General features: G+C 54.3%; 2 protein-coding genes across 2 annotated transcripts in view; one reads left to right on the top strand and one right to left on the bottom strand.

Annotated features, from left to right (window-relative positions):
- The window catches only part of DNAH10 (dynein axonemal heavy chain 10), a 132,296-nt gene extending 116,701 nt beyond the window's left edge, over window positions 1-15,595 (top strand). Inside the window, exons 62-79 of the mRNA XM_080821641.1 lie at window positions 97-244; window positions 1,599-1,878; window positions 2,535-2,764; window positions 3,783-4,056; window positions 5,286-5,390; window positions 5,942-6,096; window positions 6,608-6,759; window positions 7,762-7,945; window positions 8,521-8,721; window positions 9,636-9,845; window positions 10,011-10,106; window positions 10,717-10,888; window positions 11,339-11,470; window positions 11,650-11,861; window positions 11,953-12,120; window positions 13,297-13,477; window positions 14,551-14,696; window positions 15,180-15,595. Of these exons, the coding sequence (XP_080677767.1) occupies window positions 97-244; window positions 1,599-1,878; window positions 2,535-2,764; window positions 3,783-4,056; window positions 5,286-5,390; window positions 5,942-6,096; window positions 6,608-6,759; window positions 7,762-7,945; window positions 8,521-8,721; window positions 9,636-9,845; window positions 10,011-10,106; window positions 10,717-10,888; window positions 11,339-11,470; window positions 11,650-11,861; window positions 11,953-12,120; window positions 13,297-13,477; window positions 14,551-14,696; window positions 15,180-15,326 (3,193 nt within the window). The 3' untranslated portion in view covers window positions 15,327-15,595. The remainder of the gene's footprint in view (window positions 1-96; window positions 245-1,598; window positions 1,879-2,534; window positions 2,765-3,782; window positions 4,057-5,285; window positions 5,391-5,941; window positions 6,097-6,607; window positions 6,760-7,761; window positions 7,946-8,520; window positions 8,722-9,635; window positions 9,846-10,010; window positions 10,107-10,716; window positions 10,889-11,338; window positions 11,471-11,649; window positions 11,862-11,952; window positions 12,121-13,296; window positions 13,478-14,550; window positions 14,697-15,179) is intronic.
- CCDC92 (coiled-coil domain containing 92) overlaps window positions 15,481-25,140 on the bottom strand; it is a 30,314-nt gene continuing 20,654 nt past the window's right edge. The window contains exons 2-4 of the mRNA XM_080820965.1: window positions 20,058-20,204; window positions 19,430-19,471; window positions 15,481-17,616 (exon numbers count right to left, since the gene is read on the bottom strand). Of these exons, the coding sequence (XP_080677091.1) occupies window positions 16,841-17,616; window positions 19,430-19,471; window positions 20,058-20,187 (948 nt within the window). The 5' untranslated portion in view covers window positions 20,188-20,204 and the 3' untranslated portion in view covers window positions 15,481-16,840. The remainder of the gene's footprint in view (window positions 17,617-19,429; window positions 19,472-20,057; window positions 20,205-25,140) is intronic.

Consider the following 25,140-nt stretch of genomic DNA (forward strand, 5'->3'; position numbering starts at 1 on the left):
TGGGGGCTGGTAGATTGTTCTGGAAGGCCAATCTTACCACCCTTAGCACTCGGTTACAACCTGACAAGAAAGACTTCCCTGTCACTGTCCTTCCAGGTGGGGATCCCAGGGACTGCCCCCTGATGAGCTCTCGATTCAGAATGGCATCCTCACCACCCGGGCCAGCCGTTTCCCCCTCTGCATCGACCCCCAGCAGCAGGCCCTCAACTGGATAAAGAGAAAAGAAGAGAAAAATAACCTGCGGGTATGGCCAGCTCCTCCCCGGGTGTCCTCTGCCCTCCCTTCCCGCGCTCGGGGCAGAGCTTGCCTCTCCTGCCATCTCTACCTGGCAGCCCTGCGCCCCTGGCAATGCCGAGCTGAAACGTCCTGTCCACCCCTGGGCGGAGCCCTCCCCCTCTCTGCTCACCCACCCTGTTGAGTTCTTGAGGGCGTGTGACCTGCCTTGGGCTCTGCTTTCTGACCTGTGTGTGGCCTCCCAGCTGTGAGCAGCTTGAAGCTGGACATTGTACTTTCCTTATCTTTGTGTCCCCCTACCTGTACAACGTGGTGGCCCAAGATGCTCAGTCACTTTTTTCCTTTGGACTGGAGGAAAGATATCTCAAGATCTTTGGGTTGAGATGTAATTCACATACTGTGAAATTCACCCTTTGAAAGCATACACCTCCGTGGTTTTTAGTGTATTATATGCAGAATTAGGCAATCACCAGGATCAGGGTTTACCACCCCAAAAAGCAATGCTGTGTGCTTTAGTCGTCACCCCCCATCATTCTTCCGTTTCCCCTCCTCCCCGTCTCCTAGCAACCACTAATGTATTTTATGGATTTGCCTCCTCTGGGAGTTTCACACAAATGGAATCATGCGCTGCGTGACCTTTTGTGTCTGGCTTTTTTCACGGAGCATCGCGTTTGCTAGGCTTATCCCGGTTGTAGCAGGAGTCCATGCTTCCTCTTCGTGGCTGAATCGTAACCCATTGTGTGGATGGACCACATTCTACCATCCATTTATCCATTGATGGACATTTGCATGATTTCTACTTTTTGGCTGTTACAAATAACACTACTGTGAATATTCATGTGCCTTTGGGTTTTTTGCTCGTTTTTTTGGTGGGTGTATGTGTTCAGCTTTCCTGGGTAAAATTGCTGGGGCCCAGTCGCTTTTTGCTGAACTAGTTCACAAACCCATGATTCTCAGTTTTACTTTTTCCTGATTTTTTTTTTTTTTTTTTTCTGGTCCTCGCTCCTGAGAATGTCCATGCTATTGGGGGCAGGTCTGTCTCTAAAATATACACAGAGCTACAGTGAGACAAATATTAGTAATGCAGAGTTGGTCCTTGACCTCCCCCTGCCCTCAGCCTGCCGGGGGGTCCGAGATGGCCCATTCTGCGAGGGGTCGTGAGACTCTGTCGTGATTACGTTGGGCTGTTCAGACCCTGAACCTGACGGGTTTCTGGTTTCTATGGGTCTTTTGCTTTGCTTCCCCCCACCCGCCCCCATTCTTTCTCTACTTTGGCTCCCTCTGAGGCTCGGGCGTGCCCACTCCCCGCTCCCGAGGTGCTCTCCCTGGGTGTTTGCCGAGCACACAGCACCCCTGTCTTCCAGGTGGCTTCCTTTAATGACCCCGACTTCCTGAAGCAGCTGGAGATGTCCATAAAGTATGGGAGCCCTTTCCTGTTCCATGACGTGGATGAGTACATCGACCCCGTGATCGATAACGTCTTAGAGAAAAACATCAAAGTGTCTCAAGGACGGCAGTTCATCATACTGGGGGATAAGGAAGTGGATTACGACTCAAATTTCAGACTGTACCTAAACACCAAGCTGGCCAATCCCAGATACACCCCGTCTGTGTTTGGAAAGGCCATGGTCATCAACTACACGGGTGAGGATATGTACAAGCCCAGTGGCAAATTGGGGCGGTTACTACGGAGACCACAATGGGAAGTCAGGGCTTTCATGGGACGCCGTTTTGTTTGCTGACCCCAGGTCATGCTGTCAGGGTCACATCTTCATCGGTCAGTTCTTCACGATGAAGGCTTGGGTGCCCCCTTGGGAGGCAGGGAGATGCATGTCTGGGGCGCCCTGGGTCTGGACCATACCGCTCGGATCCCCACACTTGGAGTGGGGTAGGACCCCCGTTCTGCTGGGGCAGGAAGTTATTCTCTGTGCATTTAAATATGTCGCATGGTTTTGGATTCCCCTCCTCCCAACTGAATTCTGCTAGGAGCTGGGTGCCATTTCTCACACTTTCTAGGGTTGTCCTACAGCTGCCTATATGGGTTAAGGAGGTTGGGTGTGCTTTCAACTCGGGCGGCCCAATTGGTGGGAGCCTCTGCACGCTTGTCGCTCACCACTTTGTGGAGGAGCATCTCCGGGCTGTTCTGACCCGTGGCTTTGGAGCAGTGGCGGGAGCCAGTACTTAAGTTCCCCAAATGCGGGCTCAGCCACACCCTCTGCTCGCCTGCCCCAGGTACAGGCGTGCAGCACGCGAGGAGGTACGGGGTGTCCGGCGATGACGGCCTCCCCTTGCTCCCACAGTCACACTGAAAGGTCTCGAGGACCAGCTGCTGAGCGTGCTGGTGGCCTACGAGAGGCACGAGCTGGAGGAGCAGCGGGAGCACCTCATCCAGGAGACAAGTGAGAACAAGAACCTGCTGAAGGATTTGGAAGACTCCCTCCTTCGGGAACTGGCGACCTCCACGGGGAATATGCTGGACAACGTGGAGCTGGTGCAGACCCTGGAGGAGACCAAATCCAAGGCCATGGAGGTATTGGCTGCATGGAAGGTGCATTGCCCTGGGAGGGAGGGAGCGGGGTGGTTCCTGGATGCGCTTTTGGAGCGTCCGTCCCTTCATCTGCTCAAGGAGGAAATTGGGCTCAGTGACCTCAGGGCCTCAATCCTGCATCTTAGAAGCTGAGGTGTTGGGGTAAAGTGGGGGTGTGGGGGACAGCCACCTGTGCCGGCACCAGATCTGGGCCCTTAGTCACCTGAGGTTTTTCCTCATGAGGAACAGGCCACCTTTATGGGGGTGTGCTATGGGGAGGGGAGCCCTAGAGGTGTTCCTAGGGACCCTTGTGCATTAGATCAGCCTCTTTGAGTCAAGAATGACAGAAAACCCAGCTCTACTTGGCTTAAGTCAGAAGGGAAATTATTAGTTTAGAATACAGAAAGTCCTGGGATGGCTTCAGGCAGGGCTGGATCCAGGACTCTAAACATACCATTAGGACTCAGTTTCTCTGCATTTCTGGGCTTTGTTGGGTTGGCTTCATTCTCTGCCTCCCCATGAGCCAAGCTCCCCTCATGGTCACCAGGTGGGTATGGCCTCATGGCCCCTCAGGTTAAGGTCCAAAGGGAAGAGTGAGAGCCGTTACCTGTCCCTATCATGAATATCCCGAGAGTCATTTTAGTCACACGCCTACCCCAGGCTGATCTCATGGCTGGGGATGCCGTGTGTGGACTGGCCGGGGCCTGGGTCACATGCTCCTCTCCTGGGGTTGGGGTGGACCCCACATATGGGATGAGAGGGGGAAGTTAGAGTCTCCAAGTTAAAGTCAGGGACTGTCATTAGAAGGACGGGGCACAGGTGCTGGGGAGTCCAGCCAACAAACATCCACTCTATCTGGCAAGAGGGGTGGTGTTCTGCAATCCCCCCCGAGCATTGCACGGATTTCTTTGCTGCTCCCTCCCAGTCTTGCTCTCTGCATTCCTTACTTTCTCGCCCATTTCCTAAGTCATCCTGGTGACGGTGTCAGTCTCCCCATTTCCACGGTGACGTGCACCTTTAGGTATCGGAGAAGCTCAAGCTGGCAGAGAAGACAGCCTTGGACATCGACAGGCTGCGGGATGGCTACAGGCCGGCCGCCAGGAGGGGAGCCATCCTGTTCTTTGTGCTGTCCGAGATGGCCCTGGTCAACGCCATGTACCAATACTCCCTCATCGCCTTCCTGGAGGTCTTCGGTTTGTCGCTTAAGAAGTCCCTGCCTGATTCCATTCTCATGAAGCGACTGCGGAACATTATGGACACGCTGACTTTCAACATCTATAACTACGGTTGCACGGGTGAGCACCCCTCTATCTGCGTGCGTGCCCCTCTGGCGTCTGTGTGTCCACATCTCTTCTGTTGAGGACGAGAGGCAGGTGGGATCAGGGCCCACACTGACAGCCTGTTTACCTTCGTCCTCTTCAAAGGCCCCCTCTCCCAACACGGTCACGTTTGGAGGCCCTTGGGGTCAGAGTTTCAACCTATGGGTTTGGGGGAACACAGTTCAGCGCATTCCAGTTGGGCAGGAGGAAGGTCGAGGACTGTTGTCCCTACGGGGCTCGGTTACGTAGCCAACGCCTGCGGCCAAGAAGGTAGAATTCAAATCACAGATGTTGACTTAGACAGTTTTTCTTCTGTGTGCGTGTGCGCATGTGTGTGTCTTAAAGAACTTTCACGTTCAGCATCCCGCTATCCCTGACGAGTCTGTTGGTGGAATGTGCCTGCTGTGCCGCACAGGTGGGCAAACGGTGAGCTGTGGGCCGGGTCTGGCCCCCTGCCTGTTCGTGTAAGTAATGTGCTGCTGGAACCAGGGCCGTTTGTCTGAACGTCTCCCTGCTGTAGGGGTGCATAGTCCTTATTAGGGAGACCCGCCTGTAACGTCAGAAGTAGTGCCTCTCTAGCCTTTTTCGTTTTTTTTTTTTTTTCCTTAAAGATTTTATTTATTTATTTGCCAGAGAGGTCACAAGTAGGCAGAGAGGCAGGCAGAGAGAGAGAGGAGGAAGCAGGCTCCCCGCTGAGCAGAGAGCCCGACGCGGGGCTCGATCCCAGGACCCTGAGATCATGACCTAAGCCGAAGGCAGATGCTTAAAGACTCAGCCACCCAGGCGCCCCCTCTCTAGCCTTTTACGGGGAGCGTGCCAAGGCCTCTCCTAGACAACACGGGACAAAGAGCTCACACTCAGTTAGGCAAACGGCCCGTGTTCCGTCGAGAAGGTGGCTCTGGACCCAGCCGCCTTTGGGCGGCTCTGCTTTCCCTGGTGGGCGCGGTGGGCAGGGCCACTGCGGACCCACGCGAGTGAGCAGGACCGCAGGCCGGCTCGTGGGCTCTGCACGCAGACAGAGCCCTCGCTGTGTGTGCTCAGACGCCGTGGGCGTCCAGCGCCGGGGCAGAGGGCTGGGGGGTGGGCCGGGTGCCCCCATGTCGGGCCTTGCAGCTCATTTCTACTCTGAAGCTTGTTGTACGAAGGAAACTCCACTTCGAAAGTGAATTTACTTCATCGGTGCCCGTGTTGATGTTTCCCTCCAGGGTTGTTTGAGAGACACAAGTTACTCTTCTCTTTCAATATGACGATCAAGATAGAACAAGCAGAAGGCCGAGTCCCCCAGGAAGAATTAGATTTCTTCTTAAAAGGTGATGGGCGTGCCTCCTCTCATTCTTCCCCGCTCCCTTGACCATCCCTACCCCCGCTGCACACGTACATAAAATTGTTAAAACAAACCGCGGTATTACCAAACTTCTCCTTAGAACTCAGCTTCTAGTAGCACAGCTTTAGCAGGGGGAGCCACAGAGGGAATGGGGGAGGCAGGCTCCCCGCTGAGCAGGGAGCTGGACCTGGGGCTCGATCCCAGGAAGGCTGAAGGCAGGCGCTTCACGGACTGCGCCCCCCAGGCGCCCCCCATAGCACCGCGTTACTAAATATTTCAGTTGACGCTTTTGCAGCCTCAGAAATGGTTGTGGTCTGGCCCAAAGCAGCGGGTCTCTGCCCACAGGCTGCCCCGAGACGGGAAGCCATGCTGAGCTGCCTGGGAGGGGTCCCGGGCAGTGACAAGGCGAGCCTACGCGTCCTTCTCTGTCCGTCCCCTCTGGAGACGCGGGTCTGGGAGAAGTTGAAGTCCCGAGCAGCTCACCCCTGCCGGCACGCTGCTGCCGGCTGTTTACTTCCCTTCTTCTGTTGTGATTAGGAAACATTTCCCTGGAGAAGAGCCGACGGAAAAAGCCCTGTGCTTGGTTGTCTGACCAAGGATGGGAGGATATCATGCTTTTATCAGAAATGTTCTCAGACAACTTCGGGAATCTTCCCGATGATGTGGAGAAACACGTGGAGGTCTGGCAGGAGGTGAGACCATGTTCTGTCGTCTCTCCTCCCTACTATCCCTCCATGTCGGTGGTCTTGAGACTTCAACCGTAGCCTTACTCCTTGTGACTGAGAAGATAAGCCTGAGTGACCCCGTCAGGGTGGAGTCAGCGCCCTCCAATACCCTTGATGGAATTCTCTTTTATCTGGTTCGCTAGTGTTGTGGGAGAACCATCCATCCTGCTGTCCATCCATCTGTCCATCCACCCATCTATCCATCCATCTGAGAAATGGGCGCCTGTCACGGACCACGTCCCTTGGTGGGCACTGGGGACTCAACAGTGAAAAAGACTAAGTTCCTCTCTTCCTGAAGTTCGTAGTTTTTGCGGGGGGTGGGGAGTGGAAAATGACAGATCAGACTAGAAGTGGCCCTGAGGCTTGTACTTGTGTAGGTTTCATTCCTTTACAGTGACTTTTGGGACCTTCACGTAACAATGGGGGCCTGTACCGTTTCTGGGTTGATGCCACCACGAATGTCCTGTGCTTCTCCCAGTGGTGCGACCTCGACTCCCTCGAGCAGTTCCCGTTCCCGTTGGGTTACGACAACGTCACCCCTTTCCAGAAGTTGCTTATTCTGCGCTGTTTCCGTGTGGATCGGGTGTACCGGGCGGTGACCGACTACGTGACTGAAACAATGGGGGAGAAGTAAGTGTGTGGCCGAGTTTACTCGGCTCTGCTGCGGTCGCGTCTCCCCCTGCACCCTGGACTTGAGATAGAACGGCTGCCTGGCTTCCGAGAGAGCCGCCGCCGCCCTGTCATCGGGCAGCACTAGTCGCTCTAGTTCCGAGCTATTCGGGAGAGCGATAGCGGGAGCCACTTGTGTCAAGTATTCTAGAAGCCACATTCAGGAAGAAACAGGTGAAGTTAATTGTAATAGCATTTTACTTAACTCAGCACATTAAAATAACGTTTCAACATGTAATCAATACAAACATTATGGAGATACTTTATTTTTGGTATTAACTCATCAAAGTCCTGTGTAAACTTGACCTTACTGCCCAGCGTGGTTTGGACTGGCCACATGTCTAGGGCTCAGTGGCCACTGCGCCCAGTGGCTTCCATATTGGACAGCGCGCGACTCTGGAACGGAAGCCCGGCAGATAACTTGGGCTTGCAAACCCCACTCAGAGGGCAATGAGTGAGCGGGGCTGGCGGGGGTGGCGGCACGTGGGAGAGGTCAAGCCTGGCCCACGGGACAGCTGCCCCTTAGCTCCTGCTGACTGACACCAGCTGGCAGGGGCCCCTGGATCCCCCGACACTTGGAAAGAAGCTACGAACTTGGATTTCTATGTGAACTCGCCCAAGCCTGATGTGTTGGTAACTGACTTTCAAAAATATTGACAAGTGGGTCATTCAGGACGTACCTGTGGATTTGTCGGCATGGAGACTCTGGGGGTGTTGTGGGGACATCTGCCTGGAAGGGCCCATCGGGAGGCGCCCCCACGGATGTCCTGGAGAGTGCTGGGGGACACAGTGGGTCCCATGTCCCCTAGGAGTCCACCCTCCTGTGTGTGACGAGTGTGTAGACACTGGACTCTAACCCGTGCAGAGCTATGCCAGAGGAACAGCCGGTAGGTTCCGGATGTGGTGAGGCGCGTTCGTTCGCTGTGGCTGTCCTCCAAGTCCCCGCTTTGTTTCCTTCACTAGGTACGTGCAGCCCCCCATGATCAGCTTCGAGGCCATCTTTGAGCAGAGCACTCCAAACTCGCCCATTGTGTTCATCCTCAGTCCTGGCTCTGACCCTGCCAGCGACCTTATGAAATTAGCCGAGCGCAGTGGTTTTGGAGGAAACCGCCTCAAATTCCTCGCCATGGGTCAAGGCCAAGAAAAGGTAATTCATTGTTGGAAGGAACGAACTCTGAATCAAAGAGAGGTCCCTGGCCTCTGTTAACAGTGGGTTAGTATCTGGTTTCAAGGGTGCTGCTCCATGCACGAGCTGGGTGCATTTCTGGTCCTCTGGGCAGCAACACTCAGGGCGCGGATGATGTGTGACAGCCGCATGGTCCTCGAGCAAGCTCGCTGTCACTGCTGACCCCGTCTGGCCGCTGTGGCCTGTTGTTCCTAATGTCTGTTCGCACGTAGTTGTCATCTCCTCCAGTCTTGGTGACATCCGTTTCAGATCAGGGCAGTCATTGCCCCTGGGCCATGGCCGCGGCCGAAGTCAGGGCATCCATGTGACTGTCCCAGAGAACTCGGACTGGCCCAGCAGCTCAGTGGCCCTGAAGGGACTCTGAGCAATCAGTTCATTGAAGGCAGCCTCTGGAGCTCCTGGGCCCCTGGCTTCTTTGTGGCTCCTGCTGGGGTGGGCTATTTATTTTGGGGGGGGGGCGTGGAGTGCATCTCTGGGAGAGCATGGGGGCCAGTGTGGCTTTGGGACACCAGCCGCTCCCCTGTCTTGCGGTGCAGGTGGCTTTGCAGCTGCTGGAGACGGCGGTGGCCCGCGGGCAGTGGCTGATGCTGCAGAACTGCCATCTCCTGGTCCAGTGGCTGAAAGATCTGGAGAAGTCCCTGGAGAGGATCACCAAGCCCCACCCGGACTTCCGCCTGTGGCTCACCACAGACCCCACCAAGGGCTTCCCCATTGGGATTCTGCAGAAGTCCTTGAAGGTCTGGCTTCACACAGACCCCCCCACCGCCCGTGCCCCCAGCTCCATGCCCTGGACCACTGCCATTCCGCCGTGTGTGCGTGCATGTGTGTTTGGAAATAAACCTGGGACACAGCAGCACCCTCATGCCCACCCTTCCCGCATCTGTGTCTCCCGCTCTCTCCTGAGCGAGGCACTGTCCTGGACTGGGTGACGAGTTTTGGGGGGACATTTACGACTCTCAGGCCTGTCTCAACCACTTCTGCATGTATCCAAAATACTATCTGGGTTCATTTTCCCAAACTTCACATTCATCAAACCTTTTTTTCTCTCTAGTGATAGGCCTGCTGTGCTCTAGCGGCTTATCCATCCCGTTTAACTGACTCTCCAGAGAAGCCGTGTTTGGAAAGATTGTTTTGTCATCTGTCATCCGGGGCCGGTTGAGGGAAAACTTAACTACTTCCATTTTTTTTTTTTTAAAGATTTTATTTATTTATTTGACAGACATCACAGTTAAGCAGAGAGGCAAGCAGAGAGAGAGAGAGAGAGGAGGAAGCAGGCTCCCCGCTGAGCAGAGAGCCCGACATGGGGCTCGATCCTAGGACTCTGGGATCATGATCTGAGCTGAAGGCAGAGGCTTTAACCCACTGAGCCACCCAGGCGCCCCAACTACTTCCATTTTGCATTTGAAGATTCTACGGCCCAGAGAAGCTAAAGAGCCTTCTTTGGTTCAGTTGATGAACAGGAGCCAGAACAATCTCTCGTTCCTTAACTTCTTTGCCGGGCCCCTCCCCAGAGATGTTTGCTATGTGGGGGATGGGAAAGGTGGTCGCACAGAGGTGAAGGGAAAGCCGAGAGATCTACAGTTCGCCTCTTGCCTCTTCCAAGCCCAGGCTCATGGGTCTGTGATTTTGGCCACGATGTGTCTTCTGACAGGTTGTTACGGAGCCGCCCAACGGGCTGAAGCTCAACATGAGAGCAACATACTTCAAGATCTCTCCTGACATGCTGGAGCAGTGTCCACACCCGGCCTTCAAGTCGCTGGTCTACGTGCTGGCGTTCTTCCACGCCGTGGTGCAGGAGAGAAGAAAGTTCGGGAAGATTGGGTGGAACGTGTACTATGACTTCAATGAGTCCGACTTCCAGGTGAAGACGCGGTGGCTGCTGTTCCCCCTCAGCCAGCTCGTCTCCCCCACCCTTTCTCCAAGGTCATGACAGCCCGGCTGCTCCCGCCCACACTTCAGGAGAGGGTCAGCGTGTGAGTGACTTTGTGGGGTGGAGTATAACCATGCCTGTCCCTCCTCTTTTAAGGTCTGCATGGAGATTCTGAACACGTACCTAACAAAAGCCTTCCAGCAACATGACCCTAGGATCCCGTGGGGCAGCCTCAAGTACCTCATTGGAGAGGTAGGAGTGTCTTTTGTGGGCTGTGACCTGGTGCCCTGTGCATCACCTCTGAGCCCTTGGTGACTCCCCACTTGCTTCTGCCACCTGTCATTTGAAGGCCCTAGGTCTCTAAGGAATTCTGTTGGCTCATCGCACGGGTGTCTTTCTCCTGCTGGGTTCCATTTCTACGGAGGCTCTGGATACATCACTGTGGGGGCCACGTTCTGTAGGGGTCGGCACGGCCTTGGGCCTGTCATTGTAATCTTCTGTCCAGTGGGCATGGAGGGCCACTCTGGAGACCATTACTTTATACAGCACCCCCCCGCCCCCGCCATGGCCTGCAGGTGGCACACAGAGGGACGTCACCAATTGCAAAGACCAAAGTGGCGGCTGGCTTCTTTGGTGGTTTTGTGGTCTGTTCACTATGTTCTGGGGTTTGGCAAGTGGCATATGGGCTCGCCACACTTCGTGAGGGCACCTCTTGTTCACCGTGGTTGCAAGGCTTGCCATTGACATGGTTTGAGCTGCACAGTGGCCAGGCCAGCAGGAGGATCCCTGAGGGCACGTCAGGTCTCAGGGCTCCCCTGCTGGCTCCTGTGCTCCAGGCCAGCTCTCGGTCCCTGTACGTTAGGTCATGTATGGAGGACGGGCCATCGACAGCTTCGATCGACGCATCCTGACCATCTACATGGATGAGTACCTGGGAGACTTCATTTTTGACACTTTCCAGCCGTTCCACTTCTTTCGGAATGAGGAAGTAGACTATAAAATCCCCGTTGGTGATGTAAAGGAAAAATTCGTTGGTGAGATTTCCTGGGCATCAAAATGTATGTTAAAAGTGTTTTCTAAGGGAGACCCACCACACATTTCAGCTGTTCTCTTTTCTGTGGGTGGCTAATAGCTCTTCTGACGCCTCTGCTGGTGGGCGTCCTCGGCTGGTGGGCACGCTCCATTACGTTTTTTAGGGGGCCCAGTGCGTTCTTTATAGCCTCAGCATTGATGGAGTTACTTCAAATTTCCTGTCTTAGGATGAAATATCAGATTCTGCCTGGAAGGGCAGAGTGGTCCCCGGGAAGCCCAGTGAGCCGTTCTCATAAATGATAGACATACAGCTGGATTAGGGTGTGGTGGTAGAGAATTTTTATTTAAAAACACATGCAAGAAATTAGTCTTGCATATCTGGGGATTTCTGAGGTGGCGGACCCTCAGAAATCGAGGGTGGCATGACGGTGTATTCTCTGTTCTGATTATAGAAGCCATTGAGGCTCTCCCGCTGACCAACACGCCCGAAGTGTTTGGTCTTCATTCCAATGCTGAGATTGGATATTACACTCAGGCAGCTCGGGACATGTGGGCCCACTTGCTGGAGCTGCAGCCTCAGACAGGTGAAGTCTACTGCAGAGGACAGAATTGGTCTGGTTAGGGTGGAAGGTGTCGGCACACAGTGCTGTTGGTTCTTGTAGGTTGTATATTGTTGCTGCCTTTCCAAGAACCAGAAGGCTCAGGATGCCCCAGTCCTAACACTCAGAGGTATTGCTTTCCCTAAAAAGTGTCCTGGTTTTAGGGGAATCCAGCAGCGGCATTAGCCGAGATGATTACATTGGCCATGTTGCCAAGGACATAGAAAACAAGATGCCCCAAATCTTTGACTTGGACCAGATCAGGAAGCAGCTCGGGGTGGGCATCTCCCCGACGTCGGTGGTCCTTCTGCAAGAGCTGGAACGCTTCAACAAGCTCGCCGTACGGATGTCCAGGTCTCTGGCTGAACTTCAGAGGGTGAGCTTGTCCCTAACGGGCACACCCCTGCCTCGATGCACCACCCAGTTTTCTGACGGTCTCCCCTGACTGCCCTTGATTCTGCGAACAGGCCTTGGCCGGAGAAGTTGGAATGAGCAACGAGTTAGATGACGTAGCCAGGTCTCTTTTCCTCGGGCAAATCCCTAATATCTGGAGAAAGCTTGCCCCGGACACGCTGAAGTCCCTCGGGAACTGGATGCTGTACTTCCTGCGGCGGTTCAGCCAGTACACATCATGGGTAAGCAAGCGGCAACCGTCACTTCGTTGGTTCGGCCTGGACCGCCCCCCACCCACCTCCAGCTGCCAGCCCCTCTCTAACTCCTCAACAGAAGTGGTACCTTCTGTTCGCAGCTGATTGGGTGTTCTAGAAATGGTCTCTGACTCTACAGGCATACCTGTATTTTTTTTTCCTTTTTGTTTTGTTTTCAAGACTGTGAAGCCTAGTATGCACAATCTGATTGATTCAGCTCTAAGTCCATCTTGGCCGTCGTTCCTCCAAGTACCTTTAGATCGAACTTACTCTTTTCAAGGGACTCTGTTTTACAGGTGTTCCATGTCCTTTCCCCTGATGGACACTTAGGTGGTTCCATTTGAGTTTCTTCTCTTTAGCCAGGATGGGCAATGCTCTGGCTCCTACGTCTGTGGTCACACGCACAAGTGTATTTCACAGGCCAACCCCTCCAGCGGCAGAGCTGGTCCCAGCCTGTGCATTTCACATTCTGCCAGCTCTGGTCAGAGGGTCTTCTAGAGAAGTGGAGACCACAGTGAACGAACACGAGCATTCCCTCCCCTCTCAGTAACACTGCGTGCTCTTAATATCTTGGATCTTTTCTGCCTGATAGATAAATAGTAATACGTTTGGGTGTGCATTTCTTTGATTATGGTGAGGCCGAGCATACCTCATTTCTTTTTCTGTGAATCGTCTTTGTGTCTTGATTTCATTTTTATCGAATTCTCCATTTTAAAATGGTCTTTTAGAGCTCTTTGTCTGTCAGGGAGATTAGCCCTGTGCCTGCCAGTGTTGTGTTTCCCCCAACTTGCCAAAAATCTTTTGATTTTGCTTATAGCATTTTTTTCTGTAAGAAAGTCTTACATTTTTATTAGTCAAATATATCAGTCTGTTCTTCTATGGCCTCTGGGTTTTGCATTCCCAACTCTAAGATCTTGGCAACATTCAGTGGAGATTTGATCTGGTACTTCTGTGGCTTTGTTCTTTTGTATCTAAGTCTTTGTTCCTTCTGGAATCGGGCAGTTCAGCTTGTTTTCCCCAGCAGGCTCCTGGTTGTTCCCATGCTCATCTTTTTGCTGCCAAGGTGAACCACGTTTTTATTGTGAACCAAACGTCTGGTCAGCGCTGGCCCTGGCACCTGATGGTGGCCCCGGGCTCCTGCCAGCTTCCCTCCCTTCCCTGCAGGTCACCGAGAGCGAGCCCAGCGTGATGTGGCTCTCGGGGCTGCACATCCCAGAGTCCTACCTCACGGCCCTGGTGCAGGCCACCTGCCGGAGGAACAACTGGCCACTGGACCGCTCCACCCTGTTCACACAAGTGACCAAGTTCCAAGATGCAGATGAAGTGAACGAGCGGGCAGGACAAGGTACGGCCAGCTTGCTGGGGAGGCTCCTCCCTGAGCCGCCCCCGCGTCAGAGCAACAAGCGTGGTGTGGGCCGAGACGGGGCCAGCCCGTGTCTGAAAGGGAGGCCGCTGCGGCCAGCGGCGCTGTGTGTGCACTCTCCGCGTCCGGGCCTCTCTGAGGGTGGCCGCAGGCGCTGCTCTTCCAGTTTTAGCACTGAGACCTGGGGTGATGTCAGGAGGAGCCTGAACCCTGTTCGCCCTGCTCGTTTGTGGGGAGTGGGCTTCTTGGTCAGAATTAGGTCTTCCAAAGAACTGGATCACCTGAAGGCTTCCCTGGAAACCCCGAGGGCACTGGGGCGTGGGTACCAGAGGCAGGTCGGACGAGGTCGGACCCATTAAAATATAAGGTCAGGTCCCTTCACACTGGTGAGGGATGCCACAGACTCTGGCAGGGAGCTGCCATTTCCCAGGGCTGGGCCCCGGAGTCGGAGGACATGTAACCGTGAGCAACAAAAGCCCTCTTGAGCAAGCCTAGAGACAGGCTTCACAGTGGAGACACAGGGGTGCTCACCATCCCTGTAGCACGTGGCCAGCGAGGTCTCAGAGGAACTGGCAGGTGTCAGGGCCACCACACTCTCTGGGTGACTGCTCTCTTCTCTGCCGCTGTGCGTGTCTGCTGTGTCCTGCTCCCCAGAAACCGTTTTCTCTGCTGGGCTTTGGCTCCCTGCTCCCACTCCCTCTGGCTCAGGGCGGCGGACTTGGCCTTGCTGTGGTACCGACTGGTGCTCCTGCCTTTATAACCCAGGGGTTCCAGTGGTCTAGGGCTGTGAGCCTTGAAGCAGATTGCTGGGGGAGGCGACCACCCCTCGTCCCCTTCACTGAGGCCATGGGGGAGGCTCAGTGGGGTCTACAGTGTGTCCTGTTTGGGCTGTCGCTCCACAAAGAGAAGGACGGACGGCCCCCTCTTTTGGAAGAAGGCCTGGGCTGTGTCTGGGGAAGGAGAGTCGGTTGGTTGTCTCTGTGTGTGAGCCGCAGACATCGGGGAGAGCTGCCGGTGCCTCCCCGTGAATCCCGGTCTCTTCCTGGTATCTCCAGGATGCTTCGTCTCAGGACTGTATCTAGAAGGCGCTGACTGGGATGTAGAAAGAGGATGTCTTATCAAGAGCAAACCCAAGGTGCTGGTGGTCGATCTACCGATTCTGAAGATCATCCCCATCGAAGCCCATCGCCTCAAACTGCAGGTTGGGGGGGGGGTCACGCTTGGGGTGGTTCAGATGGTCTTGCTCTTTAACCTTTCATGGGTGAGGGAAGCCCTGAGCCAGGGCAAGAGCGTGGAGTCACTTCACGGGAAGACCCACGCGTGCACAGGCGTGTAAGCAGGGACTTGCCAGGCGGCGTGGCTTCACGCTCCGAGCTGTGGTCCAGCCTGACTTAGGGAGAAATGCCTCCCTCCCCATCACGTCTTGTGGGCATTGCCTGACACAAGTCCCTACATCCAGGGCGGCGGCAGCAGCAGGGTCCTCCTGGCTCATGCAGCCCGGATCCACTTTTCCTGAGCGTATCCCTGGGCAGCAGCCCTGTCTGTGCTCGGCTGTGGAGGGCAGCCCAGCCGGGGTGGGGGGCTGTGCACTGCACCATCTGCTCGCACACGGAGTGTCCCACAGCCCGAGGTTGAGCTCCTCTGCCCTCCTGTGGTGCTCCCCTCACTTGCCTCTCCTTTGCAGAACACCTTCCGGACGCCGGTCTACACCACCTCCATGAGAAGGAACGCCATGGGAGTTGGCCTGGTGTTTGAAGCTGATCTCTTCACCTCCAAGCACATTTCTCATTGGGTGCTGCAGGGGGTGTGCCTCACCCTGAACTCTGACTGACTCTCTGGGCCAAGAAACCTGCACACTCAGCTCTGTCCGTGGCTGGCGGTGGAAATGTAGGCATTCGGCAGCAGTGGTCACGTCTGCGGTCAGCTCTCGGGGCCTGGAGCAGCTGGGGGTGGACAGACATGGGATTTTCTTTTCATTTGAAATCAGCTGACTTACTCTTTCTGTAGAAATTAAGCAGATGTTTCTTAAGTTTAACTTAAAGAGTTAAACTGTTTCTAAGGATTCTGCGTATTTGAGAAGTAAATACTAGAGAACATTTTAAGGTATGTCGTTTTCTTTCCCTTCTTAGAGGAGACGTATGATTAGGCCAAAAGTCCTGGGCTGCTGGACAGTGTCTGGCAGTCTCCTTCCTGGGCCACCCCACCAGAGATGGCCACAGTTGCCTGCCGCCAGCCCTGCTCACTTCCAGAGCTCTCCAGCCTACCAGGTGGAGGTAGGGGCGAGTTCCCTGAGCTGGCATGTCATCCCTGTGTGAGCTCCTACCCGTACCCTGGCCGGATCTGCGTGGGATCGGAGGCAGACTTAGAGCATCTGGGCCTGGCTCCTGGGCATCCCCTCCTTCCACGCACCCTGGGGGGCTAGGCCTGCTGGAGGGCAGGAGTGGCTTTACACTGAAGAGGAGGAGCCGGCTGGAGCACCAGCAGGGCAGAGGGGAGGGGCCGGTCATGGGCACGAGGAGCTTCTGCCAGGACCTGGAAGCACAGAGCCTTCTCAGGGGCGGGAGCTGTGGGAGAGAACATGGGGTAAGAATGCTGTAGTTACTGCGGGGGTGGGGGGGCAGCCAGCTGTTTCTCCCCTTCCCACCACCTCCCCCCAGCTCCTCCCTCAGGTGGTTTAATAAAAGACACAAAACAGAAAGAGGCAGGTTTAGAAAATAAAGTTTGTTGGGATCTTGAACATTTTGGATAAAACTAACAAAAAAATATGAACACACGTTCAGGTTGTGGTGGTATGAGAAGTAACATCATCTTATTTTGTTCCCGAGATACACATCTACAGCTGCTCGGCTATCTGTGCCGCCCTGGGAAAGGCTTGTCGGGAGGTTACAGGGTCTCCAGGAGGGAGCAGGGGCTGCTCTGGACGGGCTGCCCTGCAAACTGGAGCAAGGGGTCAAGGTCAGTCGGCATGTGTTGCTCTGGCTGTATAATGAGGTGTGTGACTATCCGATTTCATTAACGTCGAGTAGTGATGCAGCCTGCGGCCTGTGCTCTGTCCACGAGCGCGCGGAGGTTACACAGAGTGGGATTAGAAGCAAGCGATTCGGCACACAGGTGTTTGGCCACAGCGATTAGTAAATACGTATTCTGCAGCAGGGACACGATCGTATTTTGGTGTCAGTAAGAGGGCAAGAGGAGCAGGAGAAGAATCATCTGTTGACAGGTCTGAAAAAAATTTGGCATGCATGGGAATTAAGAAAAAAAAAAAGAAAAGGTATGGATGAGTTTTTCCTTGTAGTGATCACAGTGCATCGACAGCCGAGGGTGAAGGGTCGCCTGGGGCAGGCTTCACACAGTTCTGTCCGTCCCTGAGTGCTTCCTCACGACCTTCCCTCCGTTCACCTGGTCGACCGCCAGCGTCTCCACCTCGGGCTGGGCCTGCGGCGGGGCGGCGTGGTGGATGCGGTGGGCCACCCCCACGTGAGCCTTGTGCGGCTTCTCGCGGGCCGGGCTGTGCTGCTCACTCGGGCCACGGTCGGAGGCGATGGGGGGGATGACCAGAGGCCTCTCCTTGATGAGGTGGACCTCAGCGGACTCCCTGGCCAGCAGGAATGGGGTGGGGTCAGGCATGGCATCCACCGGCTCCCGCAGGAGGAGTTTCCGGCTCTCGGCCCCAAATCTGTAGACCTCCTCAAATTCCGGGTGCAGGGGGGCTGAGAGGCTCTTTTTCATCCTGCGGCGGGGCGTCTCGGGCAGCTTGTCCTTGGGGGGGGCCGGCTTGTAGCTGGCCAGCACGGGGCTCCCGGAGGGGCTGCCGTCCGAGGCCCCCCCGGCGCTCAGGAGCTTCCGCTTGGCGGCGTGCAGCTGGGCGGTCAGGTAGGCGATGGTGCCGGCGCGCTGCTCGAGCTCGCTGGACAGCATGTTCAGCTTGTGGCTCTTCACCTTCAGCTCCTCCAGGTACTTCTTCTCGCGCTCCTTGACGGTGTTCTCCAGCACGGCGATCATGGCGTTCTTCTGCTCCAGCTCCTTGAGCAGCTCGTTGTTCTCCTCCTCCTGCAGCTTCAGCTGGGCCTCCAGCTCCTCACATTTCCTCTTCAGTTCGCTGCTTCTGGAAGCCCCATCTCCTGGAAGAGCGAGCCGAGAGGCAGGATTTAGCACCCCCCAGAGCGGAAGCAGGAGTCCTTCTGGCTAGGCCGGCCTCCCCTCCCCGGGGCCTCTTGCTCCCACCGCCCCGCCCTCTCCCAGCGGGTGCAGACCGAGCGCCCGCAGCGCTCCGTTCGCAAGTGCTGAGGTCACAAAGGGCAACCCCAGGCTAGCTGCCCTCAGCGGATACTTAGCGGGAGCTGCTCCCCGTTTATTGCTGCCTGCTTGGGCAGCATTCACTAAGCGCCCGCTCCACTGCAAGCACCGTTCGGAAAGACCGCTATAGCCTCCGTCCGCAGCTGAGCGCACAGCTCTGAAGCTGCAGAGGAGACAGGAGGGGAGGCTGTCGCCTTCCCTGCCACATGGTCCCCCTGCTCATCCTGTCGACCTGTGCCTCCCCGTGTGTGCCCACCGTCAGCCGCTCAGGGACTCCCCTGGGCTTCGGGGGCCTGTGCCGGGCCGGGAGCCGGTGTCTGCGGGCACGCCTCATGTGGGCATGCGGGCCAAGCGGGGCTCCGAAGCCAGGGCTATGGACTGATGCTGTTGGTTCCTAACTTACCAGAAGCTCCTCCGGCTGCCTGAGACTCCAGAGAGAGGCTCTTGGTGACCGTTGTTCCCAGGGATCAACAACTCCTATTTTACTGATTTCCACCCTTCTATAGGAAACTCTGCTCTACCTCCTCCTCCACACGTGCATCCTTTCTAGAAGATTCCTTCTTTCCCCATAAAAGATGCAAATACACTGAGCTAAGGCAACTGTTCTTAATCACATAGAGCCAGACTTCCCCAGCTGCCAGAGCGCTCAGTCACTGCATCACTTTACTTCCTTTTCTTATTTCACTTCTACTGTTTTAAAGTAATCTCTACACCCAATAGGGCGCACGAACTTACAACTGTGAGAGCAAGAGTCACACGCTCTATGAACTGAGCCAGCCAGGTGCCCTCGCTGGGGCACTTTCTAAACAGATTCTCAGGTGCCCTCCCTGAGCCTCGGAATCAGAACCTCCAGGGGAGGGGGTCCAGGAGCCTGTATCTTTCCCCCGTTCCCCCAGATGTGTAGGCTCTGCCTCCACTAACGTAAAGCAGTGACTTCTGGTCCTGGGGAGGGGAGATGCCACCAGAGTGCGGCCTATTTAGGAAATGACATCTTGACTCCAGTGTGGATTCTGCACTTTTCAAATCCCAAGTTGGTTCCAGGGAGCAACTAATTGTCATCAGCCACAGGGTGCCCTGTTCTATCTCCTCTGCCCCAGCTGCCATCAGGCTGATACCTTCGGGGGTCCCTGAGGATTCGGATTGGGGGAAGCATTTCTGGGACTGCAGTCTAGAGAAAGGTATTCACAGTCCTTTGGGGACGATCTAGTCATTTGGTCCCTCACTCAACAAGTGTGTCGGGAGCACCTACTCTGTGCCAGGCCCTGGGTGAGGCTCAGGGAACAGAAGAGGTGGGATCCTGCTCCTTCTCCTCTTTCTGGTTTAAATTACATTAATTTATTGATTAGAGAAGGAAGATGTTTGCTGGAGAAAAATCAAAGTCAAGAAAAGACATTCGAAATATATGTGTCCACCAAAAGAAAATAAACCCCTCCTCCCTCCCACTCCACTGACAGGCCATCATAACATCTTAGTCTCCAAACTTCCTTCCTATCTTTTCTTAGAAAGCTCTGGTCACACGTGCAACACTTCATAGCAGATGTACTTTCTTCTAAATGTGTAGCTGGTGAACAAATGGCACCAACATGTGCCAGAACCAGAAATAATGCCGCCGTTCACTTTTGGGGAGGAAGTTCTTACCTGTCAGGTCCGAACTTTTGAGTGTCAGCTCATATGTTAAATCTAAAAAGGAAACCATATATGTTAATTTTGTAAAGCCTTCATCAGCTCTGAAAATGCAGAACCAATTCCCACAATTAGCCTGCAAATCCTGCCCGGACAGAGCAGGAGTTGGCAGCATTAGTGGCAGGCGTGTGAATGGCAGGAGCCACTAGTGGCCACTGTCCTTCCTAGAGCTCAGAGAGACCTTCCTTCCCTAAGCCACTCCCTGGCATCCACAAGTTAGCAAGCAGCTTGCTCTGTGTGTTACACTTTGGCGGTCGGTTCCAAAGTACATTGTAAATCCTAACCATTGCATTTTGATCTTCTAAACCCCTCAGTATGCCAAGAAATGGCTTTGCAGCTTTATGCTTGATGCGCGTCGGTTGGGCAGGGGGTAAGGGAAGACATTGCGAGAGACTCCAGTGATGGTGGGCTTAACGAGGTCAGAGAGAAGTGAAACCCCTTTTCGCCCCACTCCTGAGTGAGCCTGGCACAGCTTCTGAGCTGGCTGCTGTCTCAGACAGTCCCGACAACAGGTCCTGCTTTGCTCTGCAGCCCCGGGTGGGCCTAGGGCCCTGCTCTGGGGCATCGCGTGGGGCCCAGGTACCTGTGCAGTGTTGCTGCAGCCGCCTGATCTCGGCATGCAGCCCCTTCAGGGTGCTGGCATGCTCACGCTGAAGGAAGAGGAGGTTCTTCTGGGCGCTGTGCAACTGGTTCTCCAGGTTTGTGGCTGCCATGCTGACATCCAGGTGACCTGCGGGGAACACAGACCCTGGTGGCTGTCTCTGACAATGAGGGTTGTGGGTAGAAGGCCGGAAGAGGGCGCCGCCTTTCGCCTGCCCTCCTTGGCTTTGAGGAGGTTGCAGGCAGCGTGAGGTGTGGCTCTGGAGGCTGAAGGGATATATCAGACCTGGGTACCCTGATTCTAAATCCTAGCCTTTCCACATGCCGCACAGACTTCAACAGACTGTGAGCCAAACTGCTAGACTGCCGAAGATTTCTCTGACAAAGTACACACAGACAGCTTCCTCACAGGAAAACCGGGCACCTGGGCAACGGGGCGAATGTCTCCTCAAAATGGTACTGGGAGCTGGCCAAAGCAAGGAGGAGGAGGGAGAGGCAGGGAGAATTCTAGAAGGAAGTCCCTGGATGTCACAGAGCTGAGAGGAGTCCCGCATCCTTCTTTGGGAAAGGGCTGTGTGGCGACTATGGGAATCTGGAGTCTGTCCCCAAACCCTGCCTCCCTGCCCATGGTGGCTTCAGTCATCAGTCATCAGCTGCTCTCCCAGGGCCTCAGATTCTCTGCCTTTGCTGTAATTCGAGAAATGTAGTGAAGTCAATTGGTCTTTCTGGAAAAGCTACCAAAGAAATTCAAGATGCCTTGCACAGCATTGAAAAATGGTAAAGGACGAAATGTGCATTATTTGCTTATAAATTATTCTTGCAAATACAGAACCTCAGAGTGCAGTTTTCCTCATTTGCTATGCCAAAGAGCCCTCCCAGAGGAATACCACTTCTCAAAGGGCTTCCAGTATGTGGATGGCTCTGGAGATGACCACACGCTCAGGTACTGTCGCCACAGTGGGTGACACCAGTCACTGTGATTTGTAAGGCCAGTGACATAGTTGCAACCCCAGCTCTGGAGCTATGAAAAGTTCATAACTGGACACGCATCTTCACTTACACAGAAAAGCTTCCTGCCATCTCCTCGGGGCACAGGCCTCACTCCAAAGTAAAGTTAAGGAGGAAACAGAGTGTGACAGGCAAGCCTGAGAGGGAGGGCAAAAGGAACAGGTAGAGAGCTACAAAAGGACACGCCCGGCGGGAGAGGGGCACAGCCCAGCATCCGCTGGCAGTGTTAGCCACTTCCCCTCATCCAGGGTGGGGTGGGGGTGCAATTTGGCAAAGTGTGTCTAGAGCCTGGGAGTGTATCATCCCTCTGACTTCACGATTCCACTTCCAGGAACTGACCGAAGGAAAAGATTTACTTTTGTGTGAAAAGAGGTAGCTGTGACCATGGTCGTTACAGTGCAGTTGAGTCAGAAACAGAATCCAACAAGAGCGAACTGGCTAGGCAAATTGCAGTGATCGCTTCTAGGGAGCAGAGGTGAGATTTCCCAGGCCTCTAACTCAACTTCGAGCGGCAGCTGAGGCCAAGGCTGAATTCCCATCAGACAGAGCTTTTCCATGAGGAGCGGTGAGCAGCCTTCCAGTTTCCACCCCGAAGGCTTGTCTTTGCTACAAACGCAGGTCCTCCTGTCCAGGCCCTGGGCCAGGCAGGGACTTCCACCCAGGACCAGGGTTCTGGAGAGCCGATGCTGCCTGGCCAGTGCATGGTCCAAGAGCAGGAAGCTGACCTTAATGCAGGAGCCAGCCACGCCAAGGGGCGCGGGTGGGCTGGGAGGCGTGCTCCTGTGGGAAGAAGCCCCCTCTGGCTTCCTGCTTGATGATAACTTTATAGACAGGCCTTGGTCAAAGAAAATGGGGAACATTAACATTTCAAAACAGTTTTGTCCAGCACCAGTCATACAAGATGAGATGTGCCCATAATCTACCAGAAGGGGCCAGGGAGGGAGTAAAAATAGGACCTCAGCAGCCACCCTGTTCCAATCATAGCATGGTAGTACGTTTTACTTGTATCAAATTTAAATCTGATTTAAAGAAGCATTCACATTCTACTTGCCTCAGTGGATCAACAGCTTTGAATTGTACTTAATCTGTAATCTATTAGTTCACCACGGCAAGCACAGAAATAAGAACGTGCCCTTGAAGCTTCCCATTGTTATGGGCAGACAGTCTTGAGACACGCACAAAGTGAAGAGGAAGACTAGGAGTCTATAAGGTGCAGAGCTGGCAAGGGAGCCATGGCGACTCCATCTGAGGCCCCGACAGCAAGAGGACAGGTGTTGTCAACCCCGCGGCACTTCACTCGACTGGCGCCCTCTCCTTCTCCGCACTCTATGTTAATGTAACTGTTAGCATAGAGCCCAAGTGAGGAGATGCTATCTGGGCAGGGATCCCTCTAGCTGTTGGATACATAGCAACAGTGCAGGCCCACTTACACCCGAGGAAGCAAGTCATGTCTCCTAATGGTATCCAAGCTACTCAATTCTCTTCCATCTGCTCAAGAGACTGACAATATCACTGACTTCCTGATGACAAGGAGTTGCTATAGCTTAAAAGAAAGTGATGCTTTCAATTTCTTATTCTTAGCTCTTGTGACATGCAATCACGGTCATGACCTCATCCTTCCAGTAAATTGGCAAGAACGAAGCTACAGAAGCCTCCCATTTAAACCACAGAGACACAGCTGGGAGATGTGGCTAATTTGGAGGAAGAAATGAAGGTGGTCCTGAGAGGCTTAATTCAGAATTTCTAAGACACTCTGGGAGTCAGAGACACGAAGCAGCATTCGTGACTCATCCATGAAAGGGTCAGCGTGATGGATGAAGGTAAAAATGGAGGGCGTCTACTACCCATGAATAATACATCCTGCTTGAGTAAAGGCATTCATCCCCTCTCGACGGTGTGTCAACCAGTAATGGAGGGCGACACTCCCAGAGCACGGCTTGCACAACACTGCACTTTCTGTGTCAAAAGGGCATATGCTACAAATTGTGGGTTCTTTGTATTGCGGCTTTTTGTCTCCAGGCAATCCAATTTTGTTTCTAAGCATTGCTGGGAGCTGTCAGCAATTTTATAGTTATTGGCTTGGCCAAAGGCAGCGCGGCCTGGACATTGTCCTCCTCTCCTCTCAGAGACGCTGTCCTCAGCTGCAAAAGATGGGCTTCCAAGTGACTGGCATTCCAGGGCCCGGCGATGGTGGCAGCCGGAGGGCAGGACCCCCACCCACGGCACGCATGGCTCGGCCAGGGTTCTCAGGCCGAGGCAGCGGACACGGCATCCTGAAGGGAGACCTGCTGAACAGGCTACCTTGACCACGATTTGGAGGTTAAGCCACACACGGATGCTTTTCCTGTGGTAAATTCATAAGGTAGTTAATTTCTGTTAATTGGCGATTCACTCCTCATGGTGGGAAAATTAATGTTTGACAAAGGCTTGCTGTTCCAAATTCTAGAGAGGGGTTTTGGAGACCTGGCCAAGACCGCCTCCCAGCGTGGGGAGGGATGTTAACACTGTCTCCTGGTGATAACATGCTTTTAATGAAGGTCCTTGGAGAGATGTTGGCCCTGACCTCACCGAGGCTGCTCTGCGGCAGCACGAGGACAAATGGCCTGTCAGTAGCTCGTGTCCGATGCTTATCCTAACTCACAAGTAATGTTCTTTCCTCTTTCAGGGCATTAATATATAAATGATGACACGATAATTTTATTTATGGGCCATCTCCACTTGTACACGCACCAAGTGCTCTCCTATCACTTACGTCATTTGTTCTTGCAGTACTCCCCCGAGGAAAAACAGGAATATCCCACCGACAAGGGAACTCATCAATCAGGGAATGCTGCATGTGAGCCTTGCGGCTCCTCTGGATCCTCAGGCTCTGTGGGCGAGAATCCTGAAGGCTGGGGGAGGTCTCAATTCCATGCAGGAATCCAGATGCTTTTCCAAACGTCTGCATCACGTCTCAAACGCTCTGACCCGGCGCAGGGAATAAGCAGGGTACCTCGCGGTGGCCGCTCAGCAGGGGAGCATGGTGCCCTCCAGCCACACCAGGCCCGGACAAACGTGACGGCCTACACTGCACTGCTCACCGGGGCAGGATCCACGGGCTCTCTGCACTCCAGCTTAGACAGACAATGACTGAAGGGCACCGCTCACCAGCCAGTATGGCAAAAAGTCTCACCAGCAAAGTTGTCTAGGAAGCTGGCTGAGGGCAGGGCACTCTGGGCCTAGCAGGAGGCTTTAGGAAGCCACTAAGCTAGCTTGAGGAGAAATATTAGGGTACGCATAGCATTGCATGTGTGTCTTGGTCTTTGGGGTCTAGGAGGGTGCCCAGCCCGAAAGCCAGGGCCACACTCCCTGTCGTCGTCTGGGGCTGGCTCAGCAATGAGTCTGTGTGGGGTTAAAAGGCCACACCTCTGCCCTGCTGCCCGGAGCAGCTCTGGTGCTTTGATGGGGAAGAACAAAAGCCAGACTCGCTTTTGCCCCCTTTTAAAACACATACCTTTTCCTCAACATCCCTCCTGAGCACACACACCGATCTTGCCTACATTTTCATCTGCAAACACAGGTCTGACCATGTCACATCCCTGTGATGCATCCCGGAGGCCCGGCCGGCTCCGCTTGCCCTCCCTAGCCTCCTTCCACACTAGTGCCCCCCGAGGGCCTCCATCAAAACCGCTGTCCTCCCCACCTCATCTGCCACAACCCTCCCTCAACACAGGGCCTTTGCATGCCTTGTTCCCTCCATTTGGAATTCTCCTGGCAAACTACCTCCTACTCTCTTGCCTAACGAACTTCCATTCTTCCTTCACATCTGAACTCATGCGTTACGAGCCGGCTTCAGATAATTTTACAATGCTTCCTATGTTGCCAAATGGAGGTCTTCACAAGAATTACACGCATTAATCAAAAATCACTACGGCAGCACTGATTTGAACATGACCTCATCCCCAACTCCTTGACACGCCAGAAGCAATATTTTAAAGTGTGCTTTACCACATTTCTTAGACTAAAGCAATGGAGTATTTTTGATGGGAAAGGGTCCCACCATTTAAAAATGGGAAACT

Source organism: Martes martes (genome assembly GCF_963455335.1).
Source record: "Martes martes genome assembly, chromosome: 13".
Classification (NCBI taxonomy): domain Eukaryota; kingdom Metazoa; phylum Chordata; class Mammalia; order Carnivora; family Mustelidae; genus Martes; species Martes martes.